This window comes from Cavia porcellus, unplaced genomic scaffold (assembly GCF_034190915.1).
Source record: "Cavia porcellus strain 051 isolate PalLab524CR breed Dunkin Hartley unplaced genomic scaffold, mCavPor4.1 scaffold_26, whole genome shotgun sequence".
Lineage (NCBI taxonomy): Eukaryota > Metazoa > Chordata > Mammalia > Rodentia > Caviidae > Cavia > Cavia porcellus.
In genome coordinates, this window is record NW_026947509.1 from 43964219 (window position 1) to 43976098 (window position 11880).

The window sequence follows — 11880 nt, forward strand, 5'->3', positions numbered from 1 at the left end:
AGTTTCAGCCCCTTCTATGCTTTTATTCTGTAGCTTGGGACTTTTGGTAGTAATCTTCTCACAAACACATGCAGCTCCATTGCAGGACTCTGCAGTTCCACTGCTGTGTTTGTAAAGCTTTATAGTAGGAGGGTAAATCTTCCAATTTCAACCTATTTTTTAAAATTATTTTAGCTATTCTTCATCCATTAGCTTTCCAAATAAATTTTAAAACCATATTTTGAATGTTTAGAAAATAAACCTGTGCCAATTTTGATTGGTATAGAGTTTAATCTATAGATCCATTTGGATGGATCAACATTGTGCCAACATTGACTTGTATTTATTTATTTATTTTGGCACCAGGGATCAAAGTCATGACCACACACTTGCCAGGCTGATGCTTAAACCACTGAGCTAAATCTGTGGCCCGTCAAGTTGTTTTAAATGGTGTTTTTTATTTAATTATCTAATTTATTACTATTAGTATGTAGAAATACCCATTTCAACTTGAATCACACAACAGTAACAATAAAAACTGAAGTTTATAAAATTATGCCTAAAAGTATATATTGAAAGAGATGACCTTTCTAGTAAGACTATTGGACTTAAAGAAAGCAAATAAAATACTGTAAGCAGAGAAGCAAAAAGATCAACATGTTTATATGTAACTTATAAGAGAAATAAACTTAGATTTTCATCCAGCTTTTCAATAGTCATAATCAAATGGAGTCACATATTTAAAATTCTTAAGGAAGTGAGTGAGCTAATTTTAATCCAGCAGGACCAGCTTTCAAATATAAAAGGGGTATTTTAACAAACCTGAGAAGGAGCAACCCTATGAGTGATTCCAGAGGAACCCAGACGACAGCTTATTCACAGACAGAGGACTGTTGGTCCTTGTTGAAATGTTTACTTTTATATAAATGGTTGCTTGTAGAGCTAGTATTCACTGAGAACTGGGCAGGATACAAGTACAGTACACAGCAGCTCTGGGCTTTAACACTGTAGGGACAGGACAACTGCAGGATGGAAGCAAGTGATGGAGGCATCGAATGTTAACTCCTGACAGTCCTTTCCATGGTAGTTTTGGTACTGTGGCATTGTGATTCCTTAACTTGCACACACCTGAAATAGTAGACCAAGTTGTAATTCTGGGATATTTAAGTAGTAGCGTTAACTGTTTCTTAAGAAGTGGGATTCCTGATGTGGGAGAAAGAAGAAACAGGTGGAGAGATGGCCGCCCACAGAAGTGCAAGGGCTGGGCCATAGTTTAAGCAGAGAAGCAAAAAGATCAACATGTTTATATGTAACTTATAAGAGAAATAAACTTAGATTTATTTAAGGTGTGTGTGCTGGAGGCGGGGTCTTCAGTAGGGCACCCTTCTAAGTTGTGACCTTTCCAAGGTGCTCCTCCAGGGAGGTCCTTGTGCTAACCAGGGTTGGCCCCTGCCCCAGGGGTTCCCTGCCTCCTGCTTCCAGAGCAGTCTCCCTCTGCCTGCAGCCACTCAGCTGGGGCCGCCCTCACCTGCACTGCGCCTGGAGCATCCAGGGCTGTGGGCTAAGACACCTGCTTCCCTCTAGGAAGTTAGACGGCCTCGCAGATGTCATTGCAAGAATGGAAAGGGGACTAACCCAGAGGCTTGCCAGGGTTTCTGGTCCTCAGTGATACTGAGCAAGTGTATTCTCCTTCATGGCAGTTCTTCAGTGTTACAGTTTTGTTACATGCGCATTATGAAATCTTTGTTTCATCTCATAATCAATGGTTGGACTAACAAATACAAAAGTTATAATTTACCCTACCAGAAATTTCAACTACTAGGTTCACTTATGTTACAGAAACCTGAAAATATCTCATACTGAACATATGTAGAGGAGCTGTCCGTGGATAATTGAAACCAGTCTGTTTCTACATGTAGCAGTTATCTCCCAGACTTAGGTGAACATTGCAAATCCACAGCCATTCACCATACCCCTCCCCAGGGCCTGGTACCATTCCCACAAGTTGGAACAAGGCTGACTCTTTCCTTCCAAGTCCATTCTTGGGGTGCTGCCTTTGTAGTAACCATCAGTCTCTATGGAGAATCCACCATCGCCTACTGCACATGCAACACTGTTTCCATAGGTCATAATCATCTCAGTGAGCCGCATACTCAATATGGGTTTTTTTCCTTCTAGTATATTGTATAATATCTGCAAATAGGAGTAAATTAATATCAACCAAAAATTAGCAGTAAGAAACTTAAGGACCTGTTAGTCTAGTCGTAGAAGCAAATGTCTGGAATGAATCAGTAAAATGTTTTTATTTTGTTTGTTTCTGCAACATTGTTCCGATGCATGGAAAAGACCTGAGGTTCTTGCCAGAGGGAGGGGCACAAGGGAGGGAACAGACAGTCAGAGACAGGCAAGATCTGCTTCTGATGCTGGGGACAGAAGTGATGTGCTGGAAGCGGTAGGGTGCGCGTTACCATCTGCAGCATCTCTACTAACAGAGCATATTTAGTAAAAGTTCTGGCAAAGTTCTATAAAATCTATGCAATACAAATGTGCCTAGTATTCAAAAATTTTGATTAGGTAAATCTTATTATATCTTTCTTTGTTAGTTTAACTTTTTATTCCAAAATGAAGCAAAAATGCAGAAATTCAAACAAAGTAAACTCATGGATCGAGGAAACATTAGAGCCTTTACTGGTATCTGATTGAAGAGGAGATGGATTTTTAAGGTCAGTGTGAAGCTTCATGTGAATATTGAGTCTGTAATGCTGGAGAAAATTAGGATGAGTGTTGGGGTGCTGAATAATTGATTCTCATACTGAAAGCAGTTGATCTGAAAGGACCAAAAGTAAGTTCTGTGGAAAGTGATTTGAAGAAAATTGTCGTAACTGAGTTGACAGTTATGCAATCAGGCTTGGAAGACAGGGATTAAAGTTTGATTCATTAGGACTGACAATTGTTAGAAACTTTTTAGCACTTAAAAAATTGTAAGTTTTCTTTAACATGGATTTTCTAAAATTTCAAATAGTGGAAAGGTGGAACCCTATGTCTAATTCCATGCTCTAGAGGAAACTACTGTATGTGCTTCCAGAATTTTCTGTTTATTCAAGAATATCTTTGTACAATTTATAAATATTATATACACTTATACATTTTAGAATAGGAACACTATGACTTTTTTATAAATTCAAAATACCTATTTAATAATTCCCTACTAATGTTCATTTGAACTGCTCAATTTTTTTGCCATTATAATAGCACTCAGTCTTTTTCTTTTGGATTATATCTATATATAATATCTGTATTATAATCATAGTTGTAATAGATAAAATAATCTCAGTATTGTCATAACTTTGATCAGTTTATTTTGTGGCTTTCTTTTTTACTACTTCCTCTGGTTTCCATTTTCTTTTATATGGTCTGGGTTTGTTTTGTGTGTTTCTCTCCTGCTGACAATTTGTTCTTTCTGTTGCTTTTTTGCAATTTTTCTATACTCAAACCTCTATTCCTTAGTTTATGAATTTTAAAGTATAACTGTTGATAACTGCTCTACAAGGAAAGGAAATAAATAATAAGTGGTAGTCTTATCTACTAAATCACCTTTTTATCGGTTTCTGATTTTCACTAGTGACATTATTTACATAGTATCAGAGTACACAATACTTACAGTTTTATATAATTATTGGTCCTACAATGCTTAGCCTTAGCTTTGTAAGAAAATGACTGTATTATCATACTACAGATTGATCATTGTCTTATCTGTTTCTGATGCTATAACAAGTTACTAAAAGCTGACCAGTTTGTAAAATGGGAAATGTATTTTCTCACAGTTCTGTTGTCTGGCAGTCCAGGCTCACTTTCCAACAAGCCCCGCCCTTCATACCACAGGAAGGATTACATTTCAACAAATCAATTTTGCAAGATGTCCAGAGCAGGGGAATCAGGTGGAATTTTTCATTCTGACTCAATTCTTGGTTGGCTGCTTTTCATTATTAGTTTTTCAAGATGAGTTAGCAAGTATAATATTTCATTCGTGTTTTTAAGTGTTTGCGATGTTATTATTTTGCCTTTATTCATGTTTCAAGCCAGCCTGAATTTGCCTGAACTTCAGATGACTTTATTTTTCACCTCCAAGACATTTTCTGCATGCAATAAGCTCTGATATTTTCTCTCTTTATTATATTTAACTTTAAATGCATATATGATCAATTAAATTAATTTTTGTGTTCTACAATGTTTGAAATGTAAGGAAAAGAAAACTGTGCTAAAGTCTTATGTTAGATATCAGGTGTGTGGGGACCTAACGTCACTGGTAACTTCAATACTACGTAGTTTTTCAAAATAATCTTTCCAAATTTGCTCCATGCACTGCCCCAGTCTGCTCCCTGTTTTTGAATTTGAAAGAGTAGCTTGCTCTGAAAAGAGATCAGCCATCTTCTTAGTGAAGTCTCCTACACTGGTTTCATTTTCATGAGTTAGGGTTTGTCTTTGCTCATCAGATACAAGTGGTTTGATGCTTCCTTGGTCATCTCACCCCAGGAAGTTTCCTCCGGAACGAGGCTGCTAGGACAGGCAGTTACGGCCCTGCCTCCTCCACTGTGCACCAGGATCCTCACCAGGATTTGCCCACAATGCCAGCGCTCTACCCCTGTCTATGCTTTCACTTTTCCTAAGGAAAAACTTGCTGTCTCTGCTCCTTCAGACAACACTCCTGACCTTCGAGAAAGGATACACCCTGCTAGAGACATAAACATATCTTCGCTTGTGGCTTATTCCCTCTTTGGGACTGAGTCCCAATTTCATTGAAAAGTACGAGATTATGGCCATTTTCTAATCCAGTTGTGGATGGGATCTTCCTCCCAGTTTCTCAGTTGTTCACTTAGACCTCAGGGAGGGAAGGGAAGTAACCCTACTCAGTCATCGGTAAAAACTTCCACTAATTAGAGACTCTTAATCGGACCAAGACGCAGTGGAAATCTTCTTTTAAGGATTATTATTGTGGCAGCCTTTTAAGGTTCACACCTAAGTAGGGCGAGGTGACATTCCAAAAACTCTTAGAATAATCCAGATGAACAGGGTCCAGCACAGCTTCTACAAGGCTGGAATTTGATTTCAGTAGATTCAGATTTGTATTGTTAGAGCCACACACAGCTGTGAGCGCCACATTGGATAGCGCAGATCTGGACAGTGTAAAAGCCTGGACACCAGACTGCGGCTGTAAAGCAGAAAAAAGAGAACATTCAAAAAAATAAAAAGAAAAAATGAAACATCAATATTTTCATAGGAAAGGAGAGAAAAAGGAAATTTAAATAATTCAAAAGCAATATGCCCAGGAGAATGAGGAAACCAGTATTATGGTATCATGAATTTAAAAAGGGCATAGTGTCAAGGCTATTTTTTAAAAAAATAGATACTTTAACAGTTTGCATCCCTGGGGTTAAGAAGATGTACATGTCCAAATGACTAGAAACAATTAGAATTCTCACAGGAAATTGAGGAGTGGGGGTCCAGAGCCACAAAAACAAAATCCTTTTTTTTTTTTTGACACTTCTTTCGTGAGGCAATCTTTTGTGCTCCACATACCCCTTCTCAGAGACTCCTTGTCCTCCCCTACATGGAGAAACCCTGATATACGGCATAATAAGGATGGTTCAGAGAAATTACTGCTTCACCTACTGAGTGATTAATACGAAATTAGTGCAACATTCAGTGATGCAGAGAGGATCAGGGAGGAAAAATAAAAGACCAAGTACTTTGCCTGCACGGAGTACTTTTCATCTGAATCTCTACTACCCAGCATGCTTAATTAATAAGAAAACCTCTGAGAAACAGAGGGACAAAATAAGGACCACACCTTCCCGTGATCTATTTCTGTGATTTTAGAAAATCAAGCTTGGCGTTTTCCTCTTCCTCTAATGCCCAAGCGTAGCCCCACGCGGCACCCAGGAGATATTCATCTTTCTGCTGAACGATTTCTCTCAAAGGCATCCCACTTATGAAGGAGAGGAAAATCCCGCCCCCAACTTTATTGATGTCTTTCGTTCTATTTGCAATGGAAATCCATCCCTATCATCACAGTGCAGCAAGCATTCTCTGATAATCAAGTGTGCGCCATCCCTGGAAAGATTGTTTTGTTGCAGGATGGATCCGGTTATCTTTTTTATCAAAAATTATCCAAAACAAACACTCATGAATCTAGGACTAACATGCACTGAAAGAGGACAGACAAGGCCCTTAACGGGTACCCTACTGTGTCATCTTCCTTTCATCTTAATTCAAAATCCCTTCGAGATCCAAGCTGCCTTATGCAAAAATACAAATTCTTCTAATTACTTGTATGTAAGGTATGTGGTTTGGCCTCGTCAAAGGAGATATGCAGTAATATATCCTGGCATTTATTTTCATCTGTTGTGATTTGAGGATAAATGCTGGGAGTTTTTTGCTTGTTTGTTTATCCTGTGCCTTTTTGTTTGTTTGTTTTGTTGCTTTTTCTGTCTCCTGTTTGATTTCTTTTCTGGTCCTTTCTACTTGAAAATATAAAAAATAAAAACAAAAAAGCTCTCCTACCAAAAGAGGAAATACCTTGCAAACTCATGGCTTCTAAAGTTTTTTGCAACGGGTTTGATGTTTTGTAAAATAAAACTGGCTGCCATGTACAAAAACAACTGTTTTTCTTTGAAGAAGAGAGGATGCCACAGGGTTTCAGTTTTTGTTTTGTTCCTCGGCCAGGCCTTCTCTGTCTGTCACCAGGTACACTCAGATCTTTCACTTCCAGCTGCAGCCCTTTGCAGTCCCTGGTCCCCTCCTTTCCTGGACATCTTTCTGTAACTATGAGTCACCACCACCTTACTCTCCCACCTTTTGATAGGAGGTTAAACTCCTTCCTCATTAGTGCTGAAGGCCCCCACATGCCATTGTGGTGGGTCACTGTCCAGTGGGATGTCACAGCGACCTTTCCAGTTTATCACCAACTGGGAATTTGGGACAGCTGATCGAGCACTTCACACATTAAATGTCAAATTCTCCACATTCTCATAGATTAGGAGTTTACCTAAGTATATTTTTCTGTTTCATTGTCAGTAATCTATCCAGTGGCCCTGATTAGAAGTAGCATTTTGTAATATCACTTAAGGCTTTAGACCAATGGAGTTCTGCCAGTAATGATGCTTAATTCACTTATATGTGCCAATTCATCTCTGTCAGGAACCTATTAATTTCTTCATTATTTTATTCTGTTCCTAGCCCCACAAGACACAATGATCTCCATTTGTGTAACTAAAAAACGTGAGAGTGCCTTATAAATTACCACTGGTCCTATTGCTTTTTAGCCACTAGGCTCTGTATTTCTTTTTCATATTTAAATCAATTTTTTGCAAACTCTTTGCTTTAAAAAGAATGCACTAAAACTCCAGAACACTAAATAGTGAAGTCCTAGCAAAAGCGTAAGATTAGGACAGTCCCTTTAGCATCAATCCCTGTCCCAAGAAACACTTCAGAGTATTAAGCCAGAGGTGCACTGTTCCCACAAGTACCTTCTTCCATTTGCAGGGAAGGAATGTTAACAGCCCATTATCAGCTAGCACAAGATCAAAATATCTGTGGCTTCAGGATCCAAATAAAGACCCCAGAACAAATAAATATCAAAGATATAAAATGAACTCTCTTATGCTGTTGGCATGTATGCATGGTGTGATCTTGAGAAAATAGGAAAGTGACACTTGGCTAAGTGACTGGAAAGAGTGAACAGTCCCAGATGACTATTTCATTGTATCAGCACATAAAACTCACATCACTCCTACCTCCTCTGCATTTTTCAGGATTGGAGCAAAACATCAAGAGCTAAGAGAAAAGCAAGCAAGAGGTCTGCTGGACTATGCCACTGGTACAATTGGATCAGTGCATGATATGGATGATGATGAAATAGACCCCAATTACGCCAGAGTGAACCACTTTCGGGAACCATGTGCATCTGCAAATGTCTTTAGATCTCCATCTCCTCCTCGGGCTGGACCATTTGGTTACCCTAGAGATGGCCGTCCACTGTCTCCAGAGAGAGACCACTTAGAGGGTCTCTACGCCAAGGTCAACAAGCCATATCAGCCGCCAGTTCCAGTTGACAGGTAATAAAACTTAGTGAAAGATGAATGTAGCTTTAATTCAGTAAGTTTCAAATCATCTCTACTGCTGAAGCAGATAAAAATATATCCTTCAATCTATTAATGCTGAATGACATGGTGCCCTAGACAAGAGTGCTACTTTGACCTACCCATAAGGTATGAGCCATCAAAAATAAAACAACAGCTGGTTATAAGGTGGCATGAAAGGCAGGAGTAGCGTTTGTGGTGCACCGGGGAGCAATTTTTGCAGGAATATTGTGACAGAGAACGAATGACGAAAACTGTGGAGGAATATTATCCTTTCTCCTAGGAGCCTTATTGTATAGGACGTATTTAAGAAGATGACCTGGCATTTAGAGGTGAGGAATTCCAAGTGGGTATAACTGAAATGGAATTATAGATAGCTACAGAGGTGCAGGGAAGTTTGTAAAGTATAACCAGGATTTGATGCTTGAAAACAATATGACCTTATATAGAAATTCATGGCTGACCAGAGGTAGCAAGGAGATAATCTTGGCAATAGGAGTTTGATGAAGTAGAGAAACATAGGAGGTGACAAAGCCACAGATCTTTAGGTTTAGTAACTGAGGAAAGGCATATTAGGACCATCTGTCAGTACAACTGAAGTAGGTAGGGAACAAGACCACTCCAACTCCACCTCCTGACAAAAGTAAAATGTCTTGTGTCTTGAAAGAATGACCTGAAGAGTTGTAGTCACTACACATTGTTAGGTCACCCTTGGAATTCAAATACAAGGGGCGGGGTGTTGACTGGCCTTGCTCTGATCGGACTGCAGTTTGAAGTCAGAGTGTGGAGATGGCGGGACGTGTGTCTTGTGCAAAGAGCTCTAATTCTAGATGAGGAAAAAAAATAAAAGACATGTTTTCCAGATTTCTTAGGGATCTGATAACCACCCTTTCCTGTTAGTAACCAGCTTTTGTGTGATAGCATGATAGATTGCATATGTTTACCGTTTACATTTCCCCAGCTGGGTGATATTATGCACTTTCAATTAGGTTGGGGAGAGGAAGGGAAATCATGGCATTTTTATGCAGACTGTAAAGTGTAGCTTCACAAGACTGATTACCTTTCAGAGCCTTTCCAATAACCAAGTGAGAAGGAAGGAGCAATTTTTAATCCTTACTGTCAAGCTTCCCTGTTGATGATATTAAAGAAAGATGGTCAAGTTTTTCTTTGGGACAAAATGAAAATATAAATTCCTGTGACTGTGTGATACAGTCATAATAACTAAACTGCTAATTTCCAGGATTGATTAGGACTTGGCCTTTTTCTCCCCTGCCTTTCTAGAAGGTTGGATTTTATTGTGTAAATAATAGCACCGGGCATGAGTCTATTCTGGCCTAAAGCAGAGTCAATCTTCCTCTCCCTAAATCAGACAGGTCTTCATAGCAGTCCCCTTTGCATGGATCTGTTGCTAGAATTCCAGCACAGAGGGTCTTAGGGCCTCCAAGAGAGTATTTCCTAATATTAATTCCATGAAAATAAAAACATCCTCTAGAAGAAGAGGTTCTCAAGTCAAGCACATAGGCAGAATTCTGGGCTAAATCCCAGGATGAGTTTTCCTCATTGTATTCTGACACCAAATATACTAATTTGCATTCAGCATCTCTAAAAAAATCATGCAACAAATGGACTTTCATCACACCCCTAATTTTTGCCTTTTGAAGCTTGTTTTTCCTAAAACAATCTTCTTAATTATTCTTTAAAACACTATCTAGGACAAGCTGTTCTATGCTCATTTCCATGAGTAGACTTGACCAGGAAAGAAATTTCTAAGGATAATCTTAGCTCCAGCTACTATAAAATGCCCATCAGGGAAAACTAAGCTATTTACTCCCCAGCCCAGAGCCTATATGAGTAGTGGGTTCTTACTTTTAGCGCTGACCCCGTATCTCCCACCACTAAATTCTCCCACAGGATCTAAATCTGCCTCCAGTGGAGTTTCACACTGTTGTCATATTTTTGGATAGCTGACCAAAGGATGAGTTTTTATGAAAATTATCTTCAGTCTGCTCTTTAATCTTACTTAAAGTCTGCTCTGTCCCTTCATCCTAAAGTCTTAAAGCTGACAATTTTTGTCTTGGCGCCTGGTAAGCATTTGATAATGTTGGCTGTTATGATTATTAATATTATTAGCATTAGGGCTGCCTTTTATTAGTGAAATTCTGCATCCGGTGAATCTAGGAAGAGTTCCTTTGGCAGTATCACCAAGAGTGGGCAGGCAGTGGGAGTTCTAAGCCTGCCTTATTTACAGTGAAGGGTGCCATCATTTACACACCCATTTGTGCAATCTTTCACTCAGTCAGTAAGCATTTATTTGGCGACTATGGGAAGCTCTAGGAAAGGTACGGAGATGATCATGAGATGTTCTTAGTACAGAGGAAGTTGTATTCCAGTCAAAAGGGGAGCACCACGTGGGGAAGTGGATAATTACAATGTAAGTAACTACAAAGTAATTATCCAAACAAGCCTTTCTTTCCTGACTCTTCACAGGCCAGTCAGGAAAGGCTCCCAAAGAAGGTGGTATTGGAACTGGCTCTGGACAGAACAGTAAGCACTGGCTGGATGCGGTGCGAAAACGGTGAGATAGGACAGCAGGCTTGCATTTGGGCTCCCAACTTAAATCAATGCTTTTGCAAAGAGATGCATAGGTTCAGTTCTCGTCCAGATGACCACTGCGTGGCATTCAATAAAGTAACCTTTCCTTGATGCCACCCCTCCTCTCTGCACCAATAATTCAACAAGTATTTGCTGCACATCTCCCAGGGTCAAGACCACAGTTCAGTACTGAGATCACAAGGGACCCAAGACAGGGAGACAGTTGCATTCCCCCCATTAGGAGGGACGCAGTCCTGTGGAGGAGACGGAGACTTCCGCACACACTGAGAACGTGGCGTGGAAGGGCATTGTTAGGGTTGCTACCATCTAAGTGCTGGGACGAGCTGCTGGCTCACGGCAGGACAGCGTGGGTAAAAGCTGAAGTGAGGCAAAGCATGTGTTTGGAGGAACCTGAAGGAACGGTAATAAAACCAACCCAAGTGGGGGGGTGACTGGGAAGAGAGACGAAATGGGAGTGTCCAGGAGTTGAGCAAGAGGTCCATGACAGAGCCTCGACTAGACGCCAGGCTTGGTGATGGGTTTATCTCGCCCACAAGAGCCAGGGCCCACTTGGAGCAAGGAAGGGACTCAGGGTTTTACAACCAGGCACAGCCCCGGAATCCCACATGCTCCTCCTGGGCAGCTCATCCTCACCTACTTTGTGTCAGAAAGGTAGGTTATAGCGATGGTCTTACATGCTGTGGTCATTAAATGCAATTTTCCACATTGTTTTTCCTCTGCTCAGCATTTTACATAACACACTTGTGTTCACAATGCTGTCCCACACAGGAGCCCTTCCCGGGTGTGCGCCCACAGCAGCTTTCTTTAGGGACAACTCCCGGGCTTCCATCCTTGCTTCTAAAGAGTTGGCCCTGAGCCTCCTATAGCTCTCCCAAGAAAAAAGCCTTGGTTTATAAAGGATTCATGTGTAAATGATAGTGGTTTAAAAAAGAAACAAACCAGCAAACAAAAACCCCAATACTCCCGACAATCCCCAGGGCAGAGACACACGCCTGGGTTTTCACAGTGCGCCTGCGTCCCCAGGCCTGATGGGACACAGGGTGATAATGTGGTGCTCTTTCCTGCTGTACCAGCATTGGGGGGGGGAGGCATGGTATCAGGACACAGAAAGTGTGTGTTGGGTGAGGGTGGGACCATCTCAAATGGGGAC

At 40.4% G+C, this 11880-nt stretch overlaps 1 protein-coding gene across 5 annotated transcripts in view; it reads left to right on the forward strand.

Annotated features, from left to right (window-relative positions):
* The window catches only part of Pard3b (par-3 family cell polarity regulator beta), a 990158-nt gene that overhangs the window by 830298 nt on the left and 147980 nt on the right, over positions 1-11880 (forward strand). For all 5 annotated transcript variants that reach the window (XM_063236623.1, XM_063236627.1, XM_063236624.1 and 2 more), the window contains one exon: positions 7791-8093. In XM_063236623.1, coding sequence (XP_063092693.1) covers positions 7791-8093 — 303 coding nt within the window. The remainder of the gene's footprint in view (positions 1-7790; positions 8094-11880) is intronic.